The sequence below is a fragment of the Balaenoptera physalus genome (assembly GCF_965194825.1).
Source record: "Balaenoptera physalus genome assembly, chromosome: 4".
In the NCBI taxonomy this organism is placed as follows: Eukaryota; Metazoa; Chordata; class Mammalia; order Artiodactyla; family Balaenopteridae; genus Balaenoptera; species Balaenoptera physalus.
The window spans coordinates 18,233,508-18,259,456 of record NC_138891.1 but is presented as its reverse complement, the minus strand read 5'-3'; the positions used below and the strand labels follow the sequence as shown (position 1 = coordinate 18,259,456).

General features: G+C 47.2%; 1 protein-coding gene across 2 annotated transcripts in view; it reads right to left on the bottom strand.

Annotated features, from left to right (window-relative positions):
• The window catches only part of EPHB1 (EPH receptor B1), a 430,653-nt gene that overhangs the window by 85,100 nt on the left and 319,604 nt on the right, over nt 1-25,949 (bottom strand). For both annotated transcript variants that reach the window (XM_082460821.1, XM_082460820.1), the window contains one exon: nt 6,389-6,513. In XM_082460821.1, coding sequence (XP_082316947.1) covers nt 6,389-6,513 — 125 coding nt within the window. The remainder of the gene's footprint in view (nt 1-6,388; nt 6,514-25,949) is intronic.

Here is a 25,949-nt window from a genome sequence, read left to right as displayed (position 1 = left end):
AGCACCCCTCACTATTGCAGCCCATGGACTCTCTTCACTGCTGCCCTTCATCCTTCCACCTCACCCTCAGCACTTTCGTGAACACCATTCCTGGTCTCTAATTATTTCCACGTGAGCATTGTGGAGATGGTGGGTTACCCTCCAGTGTGCAGGCACAGAAGTTTGGAGTCTGGGTCTGCCCCTATTTTGCACCATGAATCTTAGAGCAAAATGGCAACATTAGTGAAAATGAAGATCTTGGGTCACCGAGAAGGAGGTCCCAAGTCCCACGTACAGATCTAGGGCACTGTGACGAGTTCTAGGCACAGCAGTCCAAGAGGCATGGTGACAAATGAGAGGAAAGCTGATGACCAGAGGTCTGTAAGCCACATCCTTAGTCAAAGGACAGAAGAAACATGGGGAGTTGAACCAGGACAAAAGAATACAGCCCCATGATAAGAAATTACCATGGTCTTAAAATATGAAAAAGTCTACTTTGCAGAGGCAGAGATGACTGGATGTGTAATCATTCATTCATTTGGCTAGGCGGTCATACTGATGACACTCTACCATGTGCTGGGCACTATACAAGGGCTGCAGGTACCAAGGCATGTTCCCTGCCCTCGGGTATGCGACATCGTGTGGGGTGGGGCCAAAAGCAAACAGAAGATGACAGCAGTGCTGAGTGAGTGACTTGGCAGAGGGCAGCTCAGGGGTTCCCCCAGCCTAGAGTGACAAGGCAGTTGAGAGGGGCTCCGAGAAAGGGTGACATGAGTGAGTCATGGAAGAGGAAAGAAATTAGCCCCATGGATGAGTGAAGAGAGTAAGAACTGAATAGAATATTCCCTGAGAACAGGATAAAACATGGAAAGGTGAGGCCTAAAGGACTTCAGGAGCCTACAAGTGAGTGGGCATCTCTGGAGCGTAAGTGGCGTGGGGGTGGTGATGAGTGGCTTGGGAGCAGTTGTAGGTGACTCCAGGTTAGAGGCCAGAGCAAAGAGACACTTGAACGTTACAAAGAGGCCCACGCTCACACTAAGTGAGGTGATATCCATTGGCCTCTGGGAGAGACGGCCTGGGGAGGGACCACATGTCCATCATTTGATCTACTTAAAAGGTAGGTGGATGTCCCCCCTCCCCAACCCAGCCCCCACCAATCAGGGATTCAGCAGGAAGAAGGTCGTCCACTCTAGAAGGGATGCCATCTAGAATGTTGGTCATTACTCTCTTGACACACTGTAGATCTGAAACTATGAAAATCATAGTCTACCTTACGAAGTAGGACGAAATCCCGTTGCTACAAAATCCAGGTGGCTGCCTGAATTCTCTGGTTTTACTGGAATCAGATGCAAGTGTGCACCGCTTGAAATAATTGAAGCATTGGCTGGGCAGCTCTTTTACTGAGAAATGTGTTCTGGTATATTGGCATTTGGATTGTGAGGACGAGACATTAACCCATAATCACTTTATCGTCTATGCATCCTTCAAGAAGTTCAATGATTAAAATGAGTATCAGTCCTTGTTCTCTCAGAACCATTAATCAGCCTCAGGCAAACAAGTGAGAGTGAAGAGCAGGGTTGCTTTTTGTTGTTGTTTTTCTTTTTTTTTTTTTTTTTTTGGTTGCTTATGACTGATTTCATAAGTGTATGGGAGACAGAGGCTGCAGCTGTTGAGGGCAGAGACCACATCTTCTTTCTCCATCCCCAATGCATAGCACAGGGCTTGCCCTGCCTGAGTGCCCAACACCTCAGTGCTAAATGAATGAATAAACAGCACACTTTGGACCAGTCATTTTAACCCATCGATGGAGCACAAGACATTGCCAGAGTCTGAAAGAGTTCCTGTGAGAAAATGATCCTAAATTTGAAGGGTAGAAATTCCCAAGGCCTAAAGCAGCCCCTTCTCACCTAGACAGTTAATATGAAGGGCGAGTACAGGTCTAAACACTTAATCATTAAGACAGCCAAGAGCAGCTGTAGATGCTCTTCCCTTGGTTTGCCTACAAGCGCTGATGCCAGGAGTGAAAAGTGCTACAAGACAGTAAACAAGAGGGAATGATGAATGGAAACATATTAACATGGGGAAGGAGATGAACATGGGAGAGACCCTGGAAGTGTCATCAGCTCGATGGCATCTGAGCTCTCTATTAATGAGCTGTTGCAGGAGATGAAAGCCTCATTGATTCTACTCACAGCGCTGAAATTGAAAGGTGTACCAAGCACAAACAAGAGTGTGATATGGAACAGGAGACCTGGGCTTGGAAAACTACAGTCTATGGCCAGCTACCTGTTTTTGTAAATAAAGTTTTATTGGATCCCAGCCATGCCCATCTATTGACATCTATTGCCCATGGCTGCTTTCCTGCTACAAAGGCAGAGTTGAGTAGTCGGGGTAGAGACTCTATGGCCCACAAGCCTAAAATATTTACTACCTGGTCCTCACAGAAAAATGGTGCTGATTTCTGGTTTAGAAGAAGTAGCGCAGGATGGAGGAATGATGAGTTCTGTTTCTTTGGACTGAATCCAGGACATCTACTGGGCTGAGTTCTACTTGTGTTTGCATCTTCTTAAGACCAGGATTCCACAGCCTTGTGGAGCAGGGAGGGAAACCATTCTGGTTACAAGCATTTGGATTGAAAATTAAGACACAATCTCTTATTTCAGGGGGCCATGCTAATTTTCAGATCCTCAGCATCAGCACAACTGCATCCAGTCCTACACTGAGCTCAGAAATATACTGAAATATAGTAAAAATACCTATAGTTCTAGTTCTGTGGTTCTCTAGCTGTGACCTGTGAGGTCATGGGTAAGTCATTTGACCTTTCTGTGACTTAGTTCTATCATCCATAAATTGGTTATACCTGGCTTTCAAGTATCTTTCTTTTATTTCTTTTAAGGATCAGAAGTAATATATTTGGCCTATAATAGGCACTCAATACATGATGAATTATTATCATTGTGGTTATTATTTCAAAATACCCTCACAAGGTAATGTCCTTTCTTTAGACATATTAGAAATGGTCAAGGCATGTAATGTATTTTATAGTCAAGCACTTTATAAGTGAGGAAGAGTTCTATCATAATTTACCAAATGGCAACCAGTGCTTAGGTGAAGAGTCTTCTGCGTTCCTAAAAAAAAGCATTCTATCTTCTGGGACAATGACATCCTTCACCGAGGTGTGGAAGCCCCCTCAGGCCTTGAGCTACTGTGCATGTGTTCTATTAATAATTGGTATAAAGTACTGAGAAGTAGGGACAGGGCCTAAGATGGGAGAATAATCTTCCTTCATAGCGTCAGAAGTTGGGGTCAACTACAGTTTGTCTAGGGAGAAGTTGAGGTCAACTACAGTTTGTACAGGGAAAGACCATGGAAGACTCAGGTGTGGGCTGGGGAACGAGGATCCAGGGGACACAGGCATGAACCTCATGGTTTCGGTTCTGCGCCTTTCACCCCCGTCCCAGGGTGACTGCCCTTGGCATGGCAGGTGAGGAGAAGGGCCGGTGGTTTCCCATGCGTCCAGCCCCTTCCCAGCACTGCCACGGGCTGCAGAACAAAGAACCCAGGCTATAGACTCCCTTTCGAGCTGTGTGACCTGAGCAACTTGGTTTTGGTTTTTTCAACTTCTTTGTGCATTTGTTTCTTTTATCCAAAACAACGATACTAAGATTTACTACACTGGGTTGTGAAAGGGGAGAGGAGATGATGTTTAGAAAGCCTCTGACACCCAACAGGGGCACACTAGGGAGAAAGTATTATTATTTATCTGAGATGAGCCATAAGGCTCAAGTTCATGTGTGTGTGGGAAGGGGGGCTGGGTGGGACCTTACTGGTGACTCTGACATCACACCATATATGGCCAAGCATAATATTCTACTGGACTTTTGGTCAATAGAACTAGGTCTAGGTCAACTTGAACTTGGTCTAGGTCAACTTTGGTGATGAAACGAGGTCATGTAATCAATAGGTCCAGATAGGTCCAAAACGTTTTTGGATTGGTCCAACATTTACTTTACTAAATGATAAAAAATATCTAGCAAATAAGGGTCCCCAATTCAAAGTTGAATAGATATAATGGTTGCTTATGAATCCAGATCATTTGAATTACCCCCAATTCCCTGAATTATCAGAATCAACTGTCTACAAAACCCAGTTTCCTCTAAATGAGTAGAAAGCCGCCTAACCCTCACCTTGCTTGCAAGTTCGGCTGTAATGGCTGAAGGGCACACCTCCTTGCAGGCTAGACTGGTGATCCATCAGAGCTTCTGCTTTCAGGGAGGTAAATTGGTGTCATTTTACAAGTGTGAAAACTGACCTAGAGTAAGTGGTTCAGTAATGGGACCATGGCTGTGTGTCTGTCAGTTATGGGCAGACCTGGAATCCAGGGCTCCCTTCCCAGTGCAGCCATGCTCCACCTTCAACACTGCCTCCATGCTGGAGGCTGCAGGTCTTCATCTCTGTTCCTCTTCTTATCCCCACTGACGCACTGGATGATCCCACCCATACCATCCACACACTGGCAACTTCCAAATGGTCATCTCCAGCCCGTCCTCTCCCCTGAACTCCAGATGTGCACATCTAGCTGCCTGCTCCGCATCTCCACTTGGCTATCTCAGGGGCATTTTAGACATGGAGCTGAACTTTGGTCCCTTCCCTCACCCCAGACATGCTCTGCCTACAGTGATCATCTTCACAGCCACTGGTGTTTCCATTTTTCTAGTGACTCAGGCCCAAACCCTCCCACATCCAAAACCCAACCTGTTGGAAATCCCGTTGGTTTGTCTTTAGTTTACACACCTGGAAATCAACTTTGTGTCATCAGCCATCTGCTTCCGCTTTGATTCAAGCCACCATCATCCTTGTCTTAGATGATTGTAATCTAACAGGTCTATTTTCAATGGAAAAGCCTGAATGATCCTTTTAAAATGTAAGTCAGACTTTGTTTCTCCTCTGCACCAAACCCTGCTATGGATTCCCATCTTATTCAGTGGAAAAGCTCAAGTTCTTAAGGCCTAACATGAGCACCTCCTCTGATTACCTCTCCCCTGACTACTATTTTCCCATTGCTCGTATGACTCCAGTCATGCCGGTCTCCTTCCTGCTCCTTGAACCAACAGTCATGAGCTCACCTCAGGGCCTTTGCACAGGCTCTCTATCCCCCAGATGACTGCTTCACAACACCCTTGTCTCCTGCAGGTCTTTACTTAGAACTTACCTTCTCCAAGAGGCCCACCTTTACCATTCTATTTATTTCTGCAACCTACTCCTCCCCCAAACCTGACCCTCCTGACCCCATTTACCTTGATCTGCTTCCCTCCCAATTTATACTCATTTTCTAACACACTGTATGATATCCTTATTTGTTATATTCATTATTCATTGTCTCTCTCTTTTTATTGGAAAGTAAGCTTCTTGAGGGCAGGAATCCTTGTTTTGATCACTAATGTATCTTAGAATAGTACCTGCCACATAGCAGGCACTCAATAAATACTTGCTGAACAAATAAAGGAATAAATCTGGTATTTGCAAAAATATTGTGTTGGGTCAGTATAGAAAGCACTATAGTTTCCTGGTATTTTTCAAATGCTATAGTTCACCATGGTGGAAGGAAAGCCCTGCTTCCCCCACAGATAGGCCAGGGGTCAACTCCACAGGGCACCATTTCCCTCTTCTTGGCAGGGCATGCCCTGCTGTAGCCCCCAGCAGCAGCTGTGAGAGAGCAGTCAAGGGAAATAACATACAAATTTCTATTTCGATTAATTTCTATCTATCCTTTTACATTTCCATTTAAATATTTTAAACCTCCATACATAGCTCAGCACAGTAGTATATGAATATAATTTATAAATAAACAATCTGATATTGGAGGTGTATGATCAAAAACTTTGAAAAACACCAGTTTAGGTAATTTCCTGGCGGTACATTGGTTAGGACTCTGTGCTTTCACTGTCGTGGGCCCGGGTTCAATCCCTGGTTGGGGAACTAAGATCCTGCAAGCCGTGTGGCACGGCCATAAAAGAAAAAGAAAAAGAAAAAGACTAGTTTTCAAAACCACAGAATCTTCAGAAAGTTCAAGGGACACCTGGTGGGTGTGTAGCATCTGCATTAGTATAGCAAGCATGTGACTGGGAGAATGGGATTGGTCCTGCCCATCCATGACAGCCCAGTGAGTGGTGCAGACAGTGGGGTTGGAAGGTTCTCTCTTGAGTTGGTACAGAAAGTGCCTGGGCTTTGGAGGCCTTTGCTGGGGCAGAGCTGGGAGCACTCTCAGGGAGCCTCTGACCTGCGTCACCAGATTCCTCCCCCACTCAGGACTCCCTCCAGCCTGTCTCCCTGGGACCTCAGCTGACCACCACCCATGGAAAAGCGGCTGGCCCTGGGTCTTGCAAGCCTGCAGGCAGGGCTGGCTCACCTTCTCATAGTACCGGATCTCATAGTCCAGGATGATGCCATTGGGCTGCTCCGGCTGCGGCCATGACAAGGTGATGCTCCTCATGGTGGCACTGACCTGGTGCATGATGGGGACAGTGGAAGGGGCTGCAGAGAGAGGAAGAGACAGGGCAGATGAACAGACCCTCGATTATAAGAGAAGTGCTGTCTTTCAGAGACAAAGAGGCAGAGAAATGTCATTGGACATTTCTCATCAACTAAGCTGGATCTACAGAACTTCCTGTGGGTTTTGCAGAACAAATGGAGTTTGGGTACCAAAGGAGAGAAAAGGTGACAATTTAGGACAGGAGAACATGTGTGAGGGCAGGGACCAGAGTGGACAGGAAGAAAAAAGGTTTGACCAAAACAAGAGATGGCTGGAGAAATCACAGGAAAACAGTGTGGGCTGGGAAAGTTGGAGACAGGCATGGAGGGTGTGACCAGCAGGACAAGTCCAGGCTTCAGGCAGTGAGACGAGAGGCGCAATGGAATGTCTTTGAGCAGATGGTGTTGAAGGAACCTCAGTCTTGCAGGAATGGGCTGAGCCATCACAGAGAAGAGGATCGGAGGCAAGGCCTGACAGCGAGAGAGTCGAGCTGGTCAGTACAGAATTGCTGTGCAGTGGAAAGGAACATTCTAGCAGACATCTCCTTCTGAGACTGCATGGAAGATTTTGCTGCATTTCAAAAGGAAGAGAGGAGGCATCTCTCAAGAAGACATGAACACAGACCAAAAACAGAGTTCTTGTAGACTTCTGTCAGAGCTTTCCAAATGAGGACATTTGCTGTTGAGAGCTCACAAATATAAATGAAGAAATGATACACAAACCAAACAGTTGGAAACAGAATAATAGTTCCAAAATCTGTGAAGTGCTTCTGAAATCTCTCTTTAAAAAGAATATTATTTATTTCCCAATTCAACATTTTTCACACTGTGTAAGTAAAATGAAAACAGTCTGGAGATAATAAATGAGGTTTGTCTGTCTAGGAGAAGAGGCGGGTGATGGATGAGGCTGCAGTCTGTGCTCTACTCAGGGGCTGTTCCATTTAGTCCTGGCACTTCTGCAGTGATGAAGGTCGCTTCCTCACACGAACTCAACTTTACAAGGCTTTCTCTGGGGACCATGGCTGAGTGACATTTACTATCCTGGATTTAAGTTAACAGATTCCCCTCCAAGACCTGAAATTACAGAGCACGGCTACCGGGTCACAGGCGGCTCCTCATTCTCCATGATCCCCGGACTCTCCGTGAGAACCTGCTGCGTGAAGCCCCTGGGCCGGGGTGGAGACGCAGAGCTGTGAAGATGTTCAGTCTAGGGGAGCCATAAGGAGAGCAGAGTAAGAGGTGCTGTGATGAGCCCTTAGAATTGGAGTGTCTGCCTGGGACCTTGCCCAGTTCCCATTAGAGACCTCATCATGGCCGTGAAAATGCGCCCCTCAGAGCTCCTACTCCTGGGAACATAATTGCCTAATGAGCCCAGCTGCTGCGTTCTGCGATCCATCACTGCATCCACATGGAGCCCACTTCCCACATGCTGCTCCCAGCCAATGACTGAGGATGGCGGGGATGCTAAGGCAGGTCCATTCCTGACCCTTCTGATGGGCAACTTCTGCTCAAATACTCCCCACTGGATATCCCAACACTTCCCTGTAACTCGTGGCAGTCTAAGACTCTTCCCACTCAATCCTCCTTCCTTCTCTCTCTCCTTCAGAAGGATCAGACCTTCATTGTGGTCTGATAGCTCTCCCAGCCTCCTCTGGCCTCCACCCCATTTCCCTAGTAAATCTGATCCCATCCGATCCCATCTTGGTGTCTGCTTCGTGGAGGACCTGAGTTGATGCAGTCCTGAATCCCCCTCTCAAGTATTCCCTGCCCCGCCCTGCTGCGTTCCCAGGGATGGGAAGCTCACTGCCTCCAGAAGCTGCCGCTTCATACCTGGATACCTCTCACCAATTTGCGTGTCTTCCTTATCCTTATCTGAAATATGTCTTCTTCCTACCGCTCTCAGTTCTGCCAATTGAAGTAATATAGAATGTTCCCTCTTCCATAGAATGGCTTGTTAAATAGCAAAAGAAACTATTGAGGTCTCCCCTGAGTTTTTCCTGCTGAAAAGAATGGCCAGATACTATGAACATTTCTCCCATGAGATGCCGCCACCTGAGGTGGCTCTTTTCCACACGGGCATCATGTTATCTAAATCTCTTTAGGCATAAGGCCCAGAGGTGAACCCAGTTCTCTCACTGCTGTTTGAACAGCAAAGATTAGAGTAAAACGAATATCCACCATGATCTGTGTACTATACATCTATTAATATGCCCATTAGCCTTTGCTTCAAAAACATGTCCCTGCTATTTGATTTTGAAACCACAGTCAGTATAACCTTTAGGTTTTCCCATGGTATGCTCCTCATCTTTTGTCTATAGAGTTGGCTTTTAGCTTTGACTACAGGGATTTACATGTGCCTTTATGGTGCTAATTTGGCCTATGAGTCTGGTAAGTTGAAATAATTTTTGATCCTGACTCAACCATCAAATGCATCTTCTCTTCTCTTCCTCCCAACTTAGGATCGTGGTCCAGATCCATTAATTAGCTATTTAAACAAATATTTATTGAGCATCTGTCATGCATGTGCCAGTAATCGAGATTCCCTAGTGAACAAATTAACATTTCCTGCCTTCATAGAGCTTCTTTTCTAGTGGAGGGATTCAGAGACTAGACATAATAAATAAATAAATTACAAAGTATGTTAAAAATATTAAGTACAATGGGAAAAAATGGAGCAGAGGAGAAGGGATACAGAATGCCAAAATATAGGAGGCCGGCCAGGGGAAGGCTGCAATTCTGAATCATGTGTTCGGCCAGACCTTGTCTGAGAAGTAGACGCAGGAGCACAGAGATGAAGGAGGGCAAAGAGGGAGCCAGGCGGATGCCTGGGAGAAGAGCATGTGAGAGGGAGAGGCCAGGGCAAAGCTTCTGATCTGGGAGCATCCTGGTGTTTCAGGGCAACAGAAAAGAGCCAGTGGGACTGGTGCAGAAACGAGGTCACAGATGGTAGGGCCCCCAGAGACACTAAAAGAGGACGTTGGCTTCTACTGAGAGAGATGGGGACCCATGGGAGGGTCACAAACAGGGGAGTGACATCATGTGAGTTACATGTTACCAGTATCACCCTGTGCTATATTGCTAATGGAGTGCAGGGGCCATGTGAAAGCTGAAAGAATAATCCAGCTGGAAGATCATGGTGACTTGGACCAGGCTTGGAGTGGTGGAGGTGGTGAGAGAGGAGATGGTCAGATTCTGAATATATTTAGAATATATCTCAATGAATGTGTTTCTGGTCTGAGCAGCTGGAAAAGTGGGGCAGCCATCGACTGAGATCAGGGACGACACCGGTACAAACAGTTTGGGAGGAAAGACCAGGTGATCCACTTCGGACCTGCTGGCTTTAAGACATCCAGGATGTCCCAGAGGAGATGCTGAGTGGGCAAATGCATGTCGAAGAGGTCCAGACTGGAGTTATAAATGTGAAGTCATCATATTTCAAAGATATTGAAAGCACTGGAAATGACAGAAATCACCAAGAGAAGGAGCAGAAGAGGATATATAGTCTAAGATTCAGGAGATGATGGGGAAGCCACCAAGGGACCTGACAAAGAGAGGCCAGTGATGTGGAAGGAGAACCAGAGAGTGTGATCGCCTAGAAATCAAGCGGCAGTCAGCGTTCCCCGGAGGACAGGATGTGTGGGATGCCACTGCTGAGTCACCAAAGTGAAACTAGGCAGTGAGTGTGGGTTTAGGACAGGCTGAATGGTTAACGGGGTGGCTGGCGTGGGATTTTTATTTCCCAAGGCCTGTGTGCACTGTGCAGATCCCCAAGAGAGGATGAAGGAGCTTCAGGAAAGTGAGGCAGTGTTCTGGAGTCAGTCGGGCTGGTTTGGGATCTTGCTGGGCCCACCAGGATGGATGGGAACAGCCCCTATTAATCCTCCCCTCCCTACCCTATCCCCGGCCACCGCCCACCACACTGAAAGGGCTGCCCTTTCAGGCCTCTGTGGAAACACGATTCAGTCGACATGTTTTTAATCATGTCAGTGCTATATAGATTTTCAGGATACTTCTGCCTCAAAAGCTGAAGCATCATGTATCAAAAATTAGAAAGGTTAATCCCAATGGCCCGAGGATTTTTGATGGGCTTGGTTCTTTACTTTGCCTCTAATCCCTGGAAAGCCATCATTCAAAACTCAGCATATATGCCAACCATTGCGCCACGCCCCTGCTCTAATCACTCAAGACAGAAGGACAAGTAAGAAAGTCACAGCCCTGCTTGAAGGCCCCAGTTGGGGTCAAATGGCAAAGAGGTAAGGTGATCCAGACACAATGGATAGTCAAATCCACTGAGAGGAATGTCCCTGTTATACAGGTGGCAAGGACCTCCCAGCAGCCCAGCAGCAGCACACAGATCCAGGAGAAGCTGCCGGAGGGTGACAGTCACCTCCGCCAGCATCTCTCAGATTTATGGTGATGACACCATCGTCACGGGCCCCCTGGCAGGCTATCTATCCTCATACAGGTCACTCTAAATGTCTTACCTTTTAACTGAGATGGGATTTTGCACAGGGGAGAAAGTAAGAAAGTATTACTCCTCCTCCCTGAAAATCAGGAGCGGCTTACATTTGGTACTCTGCCATCAGTGATCACCTACGGTGACAAATGTTTTTTTCCTTCTCCAAGTGCAAATGCCACCTCTAAATCTGGTGTTTTACATGCAATAAAACCTTCAGACAAAACAAAATAAAAAAGAGCTCAGGTATCCACTCAAACACCAACTTCTTTTAGCAAAACTAAGGCAGACTAAGACAGGAAGGGAAAATTAATTCAAAGCAGCAGCCCCTGGGACCCCTGAATACAATAGTTTGAACAGTATGTCCTGGCCAGCTGTCTTTTCTCCATAAACTTGCATCCTAAGATGAAGGGACAGTTTCACTGAATGCTTGAAAGAGTCTCTCCCTCACAAGCACACAGAATGCTTTTGACTAAATTAAACATTTTACAGAGAGAAGGAAATGAAAATTATTAAACTTTAGCAAATAAGCAAATATAGACCTTTCTTTAGAAAAAATAAGGACAAAGAATTAGTTTAGGGGCTATTTGGAAAGAAGGTACTGAAGGATCAAGAAAGATGTGTTTGCAGACATAGAGACCAGACTGGTGGTTGCCAAGGGGGAGGGAGGGGAGGGGAGGGTTGGACTGGGAGTTTGGGATTAGCAAACTATTCATATAGTATGGATAAACAACAAGGTTCTACTGTATAGCACAGGGCAACTATATTTAATATCTTGTGATAAACCATAATGGAAAAGAATATGAAAAAGAATATATATATGAAAAGAATATGTAAGAAATATATATATGAATATGAAAGAATGTATATGAAAATAATATATATATGTATAACTGTCACTTTGCTGTACAGCAGAAATCAACACAACATTGTGAATCAACTATACTTAAAAAAATTTTTTAAATGAAAGAAAGAAAGATTTGTTTGGCCTAAAGAGGCGGTGCTCAAAAAATCCAAACATAATCAAAATTGCCCTGCACTTCTTCTCAGCAAAATAAAGGGGCTGGCCCAACAGGAAGCCAGAATCCAAAGAGGACAGTGGAGAAGCAATGACAAGTGTCCTGTCAGGCACTGAGGAAAGTCTGTGTGAGGGTTCAAACAGAATCAAAACCAGGAGTGTGTAAAAGACACACACATGTATTGTTCACACCCAATAATAAGAAGCCCTTTAAATGTGTAAGAAGCAGAAAGAGACTTAAACGCCACGGTCAAAGGGCTTAGGGATGAAGAAAATGCAAAGGCAGGTGGAGTGAGTCCTTTGTCTCTGTTTTTACCAAGGAAGACTTTGGGGAGAACTTCCTCCCAAATTGCTTTTGAAGCAGACAGATTTAAGATAGTATATCACATACAGAAGCGAGAGTGCACAGAATGTTGTTGCCTGAACTGACAAAGGAGATGTGAATAAATTGCAGGGACAGGATGGCCCCAGCTGTAAGTTATGAAACAACTCACCTGTGACATGGGACAAGTATCAGCCCAAACTAATCACAGGTCACTGCCAGTGGCATCACGGATGGGGCCTGGTGGACTACCCGCCAGCCCTCCATTTGCAAGAAGGGCTCCAAAAGAGATCGTAGGGCCTGCACTCCTGTAAGAGTCAGGCTGGGTCTTGGGAGGGTGGCATGAATCTGTCTGCAAGTTAATAACCCCAAATCTGGACCCTGGCTCTTAATGTGTGGAGCCTTGATTTCCTATCTCAGGTTCTCCTGGACCATACAGTTTATGTTTATGACATTCCTTGACCCTTTAATTTAGTTACTGATTCAGTCATATACAAAGTTTTCTCTTACTCATTTTGTTTTCCTTATCTGATAGGGGCATTTTCCCCCAGTGATTAAGCATCTCAGATTCCAAAATGTGAGAACGAATTGATGCTTTTTTCCTAGGACAATTACTAAGTTCTAAAGCATTATCTTTGCTTATTAAAAATTACTTCCTAATGTCTTCATTGATTTTTGTGTCAAAAGAATTCTTTCGACAGTTATCACCATAATCCATTTTGGGATATAATAAATGATGTTAAAATATTTTATTTAAGACGTCAAAAGTATTATCAGTAGTTTTGAAGAAAAATAATAGCAAAACACACATACATTCAAAATTAAGTTGATCTATTGGAGAAAAAGGTTTGAAGAGACTATAAAAATATGGAACTTGGATTTTCAGAGTTCAGTAAATCTCATCTGAAGGGGAAAACAGTGTTGCTTCTGCAGGTGGAAAGCATGCCAGGGACAGCCTTGCTGTGAGGCTACCCCTTACCTGCCCTAGAGCAGGGATGAGGGTCACAGCTAAGTCCCCTCTGCCTGGGCTCAGGTAACAAGCCTAGCAAGTGTCCTGGAAGACAGACGGTGTCTCCACTTAGGAGGCTTTCCTGTCTGAACTTCCCAAGGAGGCCCATGGAAAGGGCAGCCCATTGCCTCCCTCACAATAACTCATGCTGGGCCGGGTTGGGGAGCTTTCCTCTGTCCTTCCATGGGGAAAGGTTTGTGGGGTGGGGGGAGGTCCCCACAGTGACCCCTTAGAGTGATACAGCTGCCCCAGCCTGAACAGTGTGCATCTGAGTGTTATCGCCACTTCAACCATCCGGGGCATTGCTGTTTCTCGGACAAACATCCATCATTTGATGAACATTTGGGATGTTTCCACATTTTGACTATTGTGAATAATGAGGCTAAGAACATTCAATGTACAAGTTTCTGCATGGACCTATATTTGCATTTCTCTTGGGTATATACTGAGGAGTGGAATTGCTGGATCATATGGTAATGCTAACCTCTCCTACTCTTTCTAGAATAGCATTTCCCAGCTAAATCATCCTTGGACTAACCACCTGCAATCTACACCATAGACCCCAGCTGTGAGGAAAACAAGGGGGGTGGTGTAGGAGAATACAAGGAATAGTAAGGAGCCAAGGGCCCCAGCCCAGGGAAGTAGAAATTAGCAAAAATAGAGACGGACTATGCTCAGGGCTCTAGAGATGTTGCAGAGAGAGGAGGGCTCCCATTCTGGCTCTGCCATCTGCTTACTCTGTGATCTTGGGTTAAGGTTACTTAATTACTTTGGACCTCAAATTCTTCAACGGTAAAACAAGAATATTAACCCTGATGTTATGAGGTTTTCAAATGTTCTGAGGATGTGCCCTGTGTGGTCCATTGCTTCTTCCAACTAGATCCAGTCTGCTAGCCCAGGGGACTTGGCAACCAGCCCAAAGTCTCCTTCTGGGTCCACCACTGTTCACAGATGCAAATCAATCCCTGGGCAAAGTTCCCCAAGGTAAATGTGAAGAGCACAATCCAGCGACAAGCCTTGGGTATTTGTGTGATAAATATCTTTGCGGAGATAAATAAACATGTCAACCCAGTCAGAGTGGAGCGATGAATAAGAATGGGCTTGGAGAAGGGGAAGGCTAACAGCGGGGTTCCCCGGAGTTTGGTGTGATACATGCTCCAGAAGAAAGATGGTTTCCTGTAACATCTCGAGAGGACCTGAAGTTTTTCTGGGAAGTAATCTAGGAAATAAACAATGGGGTGCCTTGTCCTTGAGGGCAAGGAGAGCTTGTGACTGTGGGGAGGGGATGAGGCATGGCCCACCCATCCGATGGTGTGACTCAGGTCCAGGAGTCACAATGTTCACTCGGCTCTGTGCTCACCTTTCTCTTGGTCTGGTCGCTGGCATTGCCTTACACCTAATATCCTGTCCCAGATCCCTTGTCCACCTCTGGGCTTCTTCAGTTTAAAGTATACTGCAGCCAGATTAACTGTCCCAAAGCTCATTTTACTCACTTCCTCTGATGCTCAAAAACCTTCAATGGCTCCCCATTGGAAAAAAATCTCAACTCCTTCTCTAGCATTTTACAATGTGGCAGCCGCTGGCCAGTGCAGGTGCCTCCCATGGTTCCGTCTAAGGAACCCACTGCTCTCATCTCACTGTTCCACTCACTGAGTCTCAGCAGAACTCAGCTTCAGGGATCTCTCACTACGGCCACCTCTCTTCATAACCCCACCAGCCTTCAAAGGTGCAGATCAGGCCACACACTGCCCTGACTTAGCCATGCCAGACCATGCCCACCAAAGTGTCCCTTCCCTCCTCCCAACTCAAAGTCCTTATTTTTAATAACTCTCATGGGGCTGTAATTACCACCTTGGGACACAGTGCACTGGGATCTAACTTTCCAGGTGATCATCTCTGGTCTCCATCACTGGAATAAACTCTTTAGGGCACAAGTCCTATTTTTAGCTTCTTCCCACTGTGTTAGCCCCTAATCGATGTTCAATAAAAGTTTGTCTTTACTGGAATGGCTGCGGGTTCTTCCCCAAAGGCGCTGGAAGTAAGAGGGGTTGGAAAATCACACAGTTGCACCAAACATGGACATAGGCCTTTAAAGGAGAAGGATGTCGGGGGAGGGGAGGTGGGGTTGTGATTCTGCAGCCTGTACCTGGGAAGGAACTTGGAGTGGGTCTGAATACAGTGGTCCCAGGGCAGTGGGGACAGGAGTGCTTCTAGATTGCAGAGGCAGAAACTGGGGAGGCTGGGGCCATTTCCATCTCACTGAGATGTTTCAACTGAAAGGTTACCTTAACATGAGTGGTTTTCTAACTTCTTTTCTTTTTAAGCTGTAAAATCCTTTCTACCAAGAAAAGATTCCCTGAGGTATAAAGTGTGAAGCAGAACAATGCAGTGCTGCTCTGGGTGAATCAGAAGCAGGGGTCCCAGAGCCCCGAGGCTGGTCCATTTCCTATCTCCCCAGCCCAGACTCTGAAGGTTTCATGGAAAGATCCAAAACTGCTAGGCAGCCTCCAAAAGTCCCCTTGAGACCTCAGATTAAATTATGTGAGTTCCTAAAAGGCATGGGTCTCGAGGTTGGATATGAGGAGTTAAGGGTTGTGGGTTATCTTTTTCCTTATATGAAATACATCCTTAGGAAAAAACTAAAATCTGTATTTAAATGTCAGGTAAGGACATCAGGCCCAATAGTACTGATGACAAAGAAGAATAATCTGCACACAGATGAATTGTGCAAATGATGAACTGTGCATAGAAGAATCTTGTTTCTTCTGACATCCGTATTCTAGGAGAGAACTTTGTTGAGAAGGTACTGCTTAGATAACAGGTTCCGCCTCTGTTGATGAAAACTCATTTCATTTCACAAATACGCTTGAATTTTAAATCAGGAAGCCTGACTCATTAAGTATTTTTGGTGCAGTAACACTTCTGGTCAAAGTAGATTAAACAAATAAGTAATTAGTTTGAGGACTGGGTATGAATACAAAAGCAGAATTCATTATTTTTCTAATTGTTTTCCCCTAGTGTGGACATTGGCTTCTTTGCTTTTGCTCTGGGCTGTGCCTTGAGATGGCCCTGACAACCCTTTCCAGTCTCCTTCTCTACCCTGAGTCCCCTGGGGACAGAGGACTGCTCTGGGTGGGCGGCATCAGTTCGATGCTGTTGTAGAATATTGGCTGAGTCTCGTCACGGGCTCAACCAAGTGTGAGTGAGAGAGAAAGCGAGGGCTTCCAGCCTGGGTGGCTGAGTCAACCCCACACCCCCAGAGGGGCTCCTCCCTCACTGGTCCATCCACTAAGGGTTTTGTTCTGAAAGCCAAGGGAGCCTGTGACATTGGGGGCTGGGGGCTGCTCTGGGTTTGTGGGTTTACAGCAGAGGCCCTCGTTTTTGATATTGCCTCTGATCGGGGGTGGGTTCTTTCTTGGGATCATCTACCTGACGCTGCTAGTTCTCAGAACACACTCCCAGATCAACATCACCTGAGAGCTGTTAAGAAATGCAGAATCTTGAGCCCCGTCTCAGATCTACTGAATCAGAAACCCTGGAGGTGGGCCCCAACCATCTGAGTTTTAACAAGCCCTCCAGGGGATTCTGAGGCAAGTTCAAGTTTGAAAACTTTGTCTAGAAATCTAGAAATCAGAACGTTACATTTTATTTTTTTAATTTAATTTTATTTAATTAATTTTATTTCTTTTTTTTAATAAATTTTAATTTAATTTTATTTCTTTTTAATTTTGTTGCTGCTTGCAGGCTTTCTCTAGTTGCAGCGATTGGGGGCTACTCTTCATAGCGGTGCACGGGCTTCTCACTGCGGTGGCTTCTCTAGTTATGGAGCACGGGCTCTAGGTGTGCGGGCTTCAGTAGTTATGGCACGCGGGCTCAGTCATTGTTGCTCGTGGGCTTAGTTGCTCTGCGTGCGGCATGTGGGATCTTCCCGGACCAGGGCTCGAACCTGTATCCCCTGCATTAGCAGGCGGATTCTTAACCACTGCGCCACCAGGGAAGTCCAGAATGTTACATTTTAAAAGGACATCTGATGTTATTCAGTTTTCTGTCAGTTCTTACCATCTATGGATTATAGTACTGAGGGTAAGAGAGAGAAACTGCTTCCCTATGTCCCCAGCAGGCTACAGCAGAGCCCAAATCAGCCTGGCTCCTGTCCCTGAGATGGATGCTGGCTCTCTCTCCCTTCCCCCTACACTCAAGCACCCCGCATTTTCAGAGCCCCTGGAGGATGCCCAGCACGTGGAGGGGTGCGGCCAGGGTCACATCATTCACGGGTGGGTGCTGCCCTCTGGGACCCTTGATCCCTCGGAGAGATCAGGGGTCCCAACAGAGGTGGACGTGAGCAGAGCCCTGTGCCAGGAGGACGAGGTATCCTCGCTAGTGTGGTCCTAGGGCCCCTCTGCCCCCTGGGTCACCCCTGCCTGGCACTTTTCCTCTGTTCCTTCTTCTTCCTGGGGGAACCAGAAGGTGCGCCAGTTAAAGGGAGCAAACCTGAATGCTGTGCCCCGTGGCAGCGGGAGGCTATGAAGGGGCAGGGGCTCTTGTCAGGTGATGCCAGTCCTAGGCAGGCACCCCAGCGTGGCTTTGAGGGTGCCTGGGGCAGGCCCATCAGCCTTCCTGGTGTGGGACCAGAGCAATGGCAGCTCTGGTTTATTGAGTGTTTGAGCACAGAAGGCAGTTCTGGTACTGGAGAAGCCACAGGAGTGAGCAGAGGACACCCTGTGTGCCCCGTTACTCCTGGCTCTCACCCACAGGGGTTCAGCAGGGCACCCACTACCTCCCAAAGCCTGACATCACCGCCACGGCCACCAGGCAGGGGAGCCACGCCTGCAGCCACTGTGACTGTCCCCCCGGGGCCCGGAGGTCGAAGTCTTCTGGCCTCAGGGCCGAGAGCCCGCCTCCTGCAGGGCACTGCCCAGCTGGAGCCCTCCCTGCGTCCCCATCCCCACTATGTCCGGGACCTCCTTTCCTGTGAGCCTGACTTCCTCCTCCACCACCCTGCACACCCCTGCCCCAGGCCCTCCTAAACGGCTGCTCAGGAGCCAGAAACTCCCCCATGGCCTCCACCTGGCTCTTCCCAGAACACTCCCTCCATGCCCGCCTTGAGGAACAGCAGCTCTTGCCACAGACCCCTCCGCCCTGCAGCTCTCTCTGGTGTGGTGGTGTATGACTTCACGCCCGGCACACCTCAGGGTCAGGAGGGGGCTGTGCCCTCCTTGTGCGCCATCCACTGCTGTTCACCATCTCCCCCTCTGTCCACATGCCGCTGGGCCGCTGCTCCCTGAGCCTGGGACCGCGGTGCTCTCCCTCCCACATCACTCCCTGACTCACCGAAGCCTTGGGCTTCCATCTCTATCTTCTCAATCCCAGCCTCGCCCTCCTGTGGGTGACTCTGACGTCCACCTGAACAGTGCACGCCCACACCCCCACTACTCCTCCACGTCTGACCCTCCCCACCAGACAGTTGGACTTGGCCTCATCTGAAGGTGCTCCAGTTTCAAAGCCACACGTTCAAGTATTCTTCTTGAATGCAAGCATCCTGCCTGGGGCAACCTCTGATAACTCCCCCCACCCCCTGCAGCCTCATCTGGCTCCCTCCGCCTTTGTCTCTGCATAGCCCTCTCCCAATTCATATCCTGCATCATCCAGCTTGGGTTCCATTTTGCAATAGTGTAATTGACAATACTCCCCTAAGCCTCAGGTATGAGTTGTCTTTATCTTTCCATAGGATACAAGCAGCAAAACTCAACCCACGAGAGACCCACCATCCTCTTCCTGTAGGGTCTGCTCCGAGCAGCCAGGCACTGCTGAGAAAGCCACAAAACAGGGCAAATGGGCAGTTTTGTAAATATAAGATCACCAACTTCAAATAAGCCTTCAAAACACTTTCTGAAAATGCTGACTTTCTCTGGTCAATTCCATCTCCCATTCTCTGGAGTGGACTGCTTAACTTTTTTCATTCTCCTTAACCCTTCAAACCCAGTGTCTCCTCTTTCACTCTCAGCAACCAAGCTTACCACCCACCTACAGAGAAAATAGAAGCCTGAACGTCCAACCGCATCAATAATACCGTGACTCAGGTACCCAAAATCTCCTCAAATCACACATGCGCAAAACCGAACCCACGGTCCCTGTGCACTCCTGGGAGCCCCCGGCATGTCTCCCATGTATCTGCAAACCACCCGCTCATTCTCCTGCTTTGGTTTCTTTGTTTTCCATGTCGGCTGCCTGCAAGAGCCCCCTGGGAAACCTGCTCCCTGAGCCAGACTTCCAGGGCCCTCCCTGGGGAGCTGTGGGCCTGTGGGGACACGGTTCCCCTGTGCTCCCTGAGGCAGCACCCACTCAACCTCCCCAAGTCCACCTCCCTGCTGAGCTGCAGCTCCTCCTCAGGAGCCTTGGGGCTGCCTTTTTGTGCCTCAAACCTCGGCGACCCTCCTGCAAAGCCGCCTTCCTTGCCCTCCTTGTCCTCACTCCTTCTAGGGCATCAGATGAGACAGCAGACACCAGGAGGCCCTGTTTCCAACCAGCCCTCCACATACCCACCTCCTCACAAGCTTCCCTACCCACAGGCAAACCCGTTCCTGCGAACAAATGCCAGCCCGCTGGGTTATGAGGTGCCACCAGACTGTGAACATTATGTCAGGCCTAACAGGACTTCCCGGGACACATAGGACACCGCACTGAGGTGCAAGGGTTACTGGAGCAGTGAGACCTGGTGTTTTCCCTCGGGAGCCCTCAGTCTATCAGGAGACATATGGCCCATGCCCACAAAAAACTCCTACACATTCAAGAACTCATGTGCCATCCTTATAACTAGTACAGCTCAGAGAAGGACAAGACACACATCAGGGGTTTCTATGGGGCAGACGGGCTTACAGGGGCATGAATGGGTACTTGTTCCCCTGAGCTCTTCTGGATACGTAAAGCATTTGTTCTGTCCAGAAAAAAAAAAAAAGAAAGAAAGAAAGAAAGAAAAGAAAAGAAAAAGAAAGGAAGCAAAAGAGAGAAACACACACTTCAAATTCCCAGGGCTCATTTCTATAGCTGAGGCTGTCCTGCGGCTCAGCTCTCGGAAGGAAACTGATCCCAGGCCTGGGGGGTTGGCAAAAGGTCCCTCTTGCACTGGAAAATATTTGTAGTCCAGCTTTGCCTTTATTTACCCAGAACATTTAATGTGCCTTTTTTCCCCATCTTTCACATCCGCTCAGAGAAGATGTTAATTTTCTGAAATTAAACACTTAGCTTGATTACTGTTTTGTTAATTGCTGCATTCAAAAACCCCTGGTGCTCCTGCCTGTTTAACATGGATGGTGCTGTGAAAATGATAGGCGCAGAGCTGGCGTGCAGGTGGACGGACAGCAGCGTCGGAATTGCCAACCCGACACCCCCACTGGTGCCTGCTGGAGCAGCTGGGGCCCTGCCTACGCGGGAGGGGGCAGCCCAGCCTGGGCATAGCAGAGTGTCTCCCGCAGGGCCGTGTTTTGGGAGGACAGTGCACCCAGGAAGTCCAGGTCTCACCAACATCTGCGAGAACGTGGGGTCTTAACTGCAATCACACTGCCCGCCCAGAGATGACGGAGGAAGGAAAGATCACAGAGAAAGCTCAAGCCACACCATTTGCTGATGTCTGAGATGAGTTTAAGAAGGATCGAGGCATCCATTCATACATTATTTGATAATTTATGAAATCATTCAATGAACATTTCTCAAATGCTGATATTAGAGAAATAATAGCACCTAGCTAGACACTGGGGAACAAGAGCCACTCAGGTGGGTACAGGGCACGCTCTCCTGGAGATGATAGTCGGCTCATGGAACTGGCGTTTGCCAGAGGAGCAAGGAGCGGACTCACCACCAGACTCCTCCTCCCTCCTACCCCCTGTGCCTCGGCCACAAGGCGAACAGAGACTATCTCGTAATCCAGCTAGAGGTTCCCTCTGTAATGAGGGTGATAACAATCTCATTTGGGCTTTGAACAGGGGAAGGAACTTACTACATCTCACTGCCTGGCAGTCCCATTTTCACTGAACAAGCCGTGTATTTAGAGCGCCCAAGAGGTAGTAAAATGAGCAAATAGGTCCCTGGGGCCCGTGGGGCCCTCTAGTCATCCTCAGAGCCACACAGCTGTTCTCGAGCTTTTAGCAGCATCTTAGGCACCGCTCAGGACCTGGAACAGGGAGCATTCCTACGCCCAACCACCGCGTGGCCCAGCATGTGAAATCTGTCCACAAGAAGTTCAAATTGGCCAGATAGTAAATAATAAAATATCCCACCCTGTACTGTCACTGTATAGCAACAACTTCCTCGGATTGAAATGCTTTCTAGCAATGACATGTGATCACATCCTAACTTTTGCAAAGTGAGAGCTGGCACCTCAGTGGGTTGTGGTGCCCAGAGACCAGCTGAGATCCCCCTTGGTGACTTTCTGGGTGTCCGAACCCAGTCTCAGTGAGTGCTGGGGACCAGAATGGGAGCTCCCCAAGGCACAGACTCTGATCTGTGCTGTTTGCTCCTGTGTTCCTCAGGCCTGGAGCTGTGAATGACACACAGAAGACCTCAATAAATATTTGTTGAGTAAGTGAATGGGAGCCCCTAGAAGCAGAAGCCAAGGAGTCAGCATGTGGAAGGCAGTCACAAAGATTGTGGTGAATGAATGAATACCTTTCCAAAGTTAATGTGCTTAAACAAACAAACAAACCCCCCTTTGAATCTCACTGTTTTCCTCTGAGTACATCAGGGTTTCTGGTAACATCCTAAGATCATCCCCTTAAGTTTTCCTTCTAAGAGCCACAGGACAGGAAGATACCTGGTCCCCTGGCTGACCTGGAGGGAGCACCTGCCCACCCGTGGACCACCAGGATATATCCTGATCACTACACATCAACCAAACATTTATATACCAAAGCTCATATGTAGGGACTAAAGGAGCCTGGCAAATATTTATCAAGGTTCTATGCATAGTGCTGTGGGTCCCTCCCTCATGACAGTGGGGTAGGCTGGGAAAGTCTGATTCTCTGCAGAGCTCATCACCTAGTGGAGAACCCAAGGCTGCCGGGAGTGGAAGGTCATGACTTTGGTCAAGGGCAATGCTATGTGCTGACCTGCTCAACTCAAGAGACAACAACCCCTGTTTGCAGATGGCAGGACCTTTCTGAGGCCGCTTGGAAGTTCCTCCTCAATGCCAGGACTTAAGAAACAATAAAAACAGCCTTTTGGAAATTAACAAGGAGAAGAAAGCAATAAAATGAACTATGAAATTGAATTAAGAACAGTGAAATTTTCATTGACTTAAGATTTTTTTTTAACTTTTCCTTATTAACTTCAATGAAAGTTTCCCTTAAAGTCATTCCCATCTTTTTGATGTTCTGACTCAATCTTTTTCTCTGCTTTGGAACAAATTTCACCTGCTAATTTCCAGTGAAACCAGCCCTTAAAAATGGACTAGATTCAGCATATGGATCTTAACACTAAATTTTTACAGGCAGCAGCGTAATATTGTTTTAATATTTAATTTTGAGATTTACATAATATCTTTCCTCCAAAGAGCTCAATATATTGCAATATCATAAAATTCCTTTTCATATTCAAAGATTACTCTTTATGCATGCAAATACTATATTTAACCAAGGAATAATGCAAATTAGGTGATGTGTTCAGAGGAATTGGTGGGCTGGGTAATTCATGTGTGGGGAAAGTAGCATCTCTGAGTGAGTTTAATTGTCTAGGAACTTTGAAAATGCCTTAAAAATGGACAAACTATAGGGACTTGTGATGACTGACAGAGTAGTGTAGTATTTTTTAAATAAAATTAAGTACCGGCTTGTGTCTGTGTTGTGGGCGCAGTGGATGTGTTAGCATTTCACATGCAGTTGGCACCACAGGCCATACATGAACTGTGCGTAATATAAATGTCAAACATAAATGCCGCTGATGCATCATGCAGGGAAGGGGAAAGTGCCGCTTCTCCAGACACATGATGAGGAAAGACAGTCAGGCTCCTCTGAGCGGCAGGTTGAACCTGTGTCGGGTATACAGGTTCTGTTCCATCCCTGCCCTCTTCATCAACCCCCTGGAACACAGATTTCACTGCTCTCCTTTCTGGTGCCTACTCCTTCCTTGAAGAGTGGCCAAACCAATATCTGTCATTTATCTGATCTAGATGGCATCAGTCCCAAACAAAGGGACCAGGGGCCTTGGAAGGAAACAGCCTAGGGGAAAAAAAAAAAAAAAAAAAGCCCAGCAAATTGCTGTCTGGCTCAGGACATATTCTCAGAAATTATGCTCGTCTCCCAGTCCATCACACGGTTTGCAAAGTGATTGTCTATCCTCTGTCTCATTTGCCTGTCACACAGCACTAGGAAGCAGGTACCATTACTCCCATCTTACTGTGGAGAAAGGAGGGATCACGGCAACTCAATGCACTTGCATGAGTCATGTGAGGAGCAGAGAGAGGGGCCAACCCCACGTCTCCCCTCCCCACTGCACAGCTGCCACCGTGAGCCCAGGAGTCAGGGAAGGTGACTGCCCCGAGGGGGGAAGAGATGGTACCACACAGCACACTCACCATTCAAGCCTGGGTAAGTCAGACTAGCCCTCTGAATCAGAGGCTACAAGCCACAGCCAAAAGGCCAAATCCAGAATTGGATTTGTTTGGCTCTCAAGTGTTTTAAAATTTTCTAATTAGTTGTCAACATTTTTAATCTGGATTTTCAGCTTATAACATCTGGCAGCGCTGGGTACGGCACCGCTTGCTGGAGCTGAGTAGGGGCTGCCCCTGTTCTCCTCTTCATCTCCCTAGAGTCTCCACCACTCCCTCTTGTCTGACTCCGGGCCCCGTGTTGCTCCTCTCCATTACCTGCCTGGCCTCAGGGGTCTTTGAGTGTGTTCTCTCTGGCTCAGATGCTCCCAAATTTACTGACTTTATTTTACCACACTACCAGTTGATTTTATAGATGTGCTGGTCTGATTTGTCTTATTTATTTTATCCAAGATTTCCTCTGAGGTTGTCTTCCCCAACTCTGACACTCAGAATCTAGTTGGCAGAAAAGAGAAGTAAAGTTTGTCATTCACTTTAATTCTCTCTGACAGCCAGATGATCCGGCCATCAGTCTGAACCTGGGGCCAGGTGCCAGAGAGTGACTGCAGAAGTTAGTGGTGATAACAACCTCTCTGCAGATCGCTTGGCCACCGGAACAGAGAGAGTTCCACCTGATCTGGTCTATTTTAAACTCAAGGCAGCTGTATTCAGTGCAAGGCTGCATCCCTAAAGACCTCACGTAAATCTGAGCTTGCATAATTCATGACCAACCCTGACCAAAGGTGATGGACATTTTTTTGACAGCTAAAGTGGCCCAGCTATGTGGCAATAGCTTAGAGGGAGCTTACAAATTACACAGCTCACCATAATGCAATTTTTGATCAGTCTGAGGATAAAATGGCCACAAACCTGAGTATGAAACCCAGAAACATCATTTGCTGGCTGTGAGATGCTGAGCAAATTCCAAAAGCACTCTGACCTCAGTTTCTTCATATGACCCACATCATTTTTGTAAAGAACTTGGTAGGGGCTTGGCACACTGGAGGTGCTCAAAAATGGTAGTCCTCTGCCTCAGCCTATGGGCTGCATGAGAATCCCATCCTGATACTCTCTGAGTGATACAAGATCCTTGAGTAGTCTGACTATATACTTGACTGGGGTCATCACAGAAGGAGATGAAGGCTCGCTGGATGTCAGGATGCAATAGACCCTTTGGTGTCCCCCAGTCATGCTGGTTCCGAGGGAAGAACTATACGTAATATGTATCCAATGGACCAAAAGATGACTACAAAATCTCCTTAGATCAAAATCTTAGGGTCAAGAGAAGGCTACTGGCTTCGTGATCACCTAGAGAGGTGGGATAGGGAGGGTGGGAGGGAGATGCAAGAGGGAGGGGATATGGGGATATATGTATATGTATAGCTGATTCACTTTGTTATAAAGCAGAAATTAACACACCATTGTAAAGCAATTATACTCCAATTAAAGATGTTAAAAAAAAAAAAAGCCTAATGGTGACTTTCTCTGATAGACTGATACCAACCATGACTCCTTTTGTCGGGTAGCTAAATCAGCTAAGATGAGCTGCCTGCCTCCACTGGGCAGGGCTCATGAGAGCAACACGATGCAGCACCAATGTGGCACATCTGGGCAGCCCCAAGGAAGAAGAGCATGACAATCCTGCCTCTACTGGACAGTAAGAACGGCACGCCCAGCCACAGATGCCGTCCATAGCTCCTCAACAGAGGAGGAACCAGCCCAGAGCAGTGAGCAGACTCCCAAGATAGATTCTCACGTTCAGATCAAGCCCAAAACCCTTGGCAGACAACTTGTCCAAACCCTTCTCTCATGTAACCCTGGTATCCATTGTCAGGATCCAATTCACCTTGGAACAACTTGTACCCCTCAACAAACACACGCCTATCTCCCATTTCCAACCAGAGGCAGGGGGAAGACTTTCATGGCTCAGCATCACAGAGAAAACTGTGGAAGGGTAATCAGCCTGCACACTGAGATCCCATCCACTCAGTTGGATGACACTGGCTGCCTCTGAATAACCCCTCTGTGCTTGGAGGCTATGATATGGGGAGCCCAGAG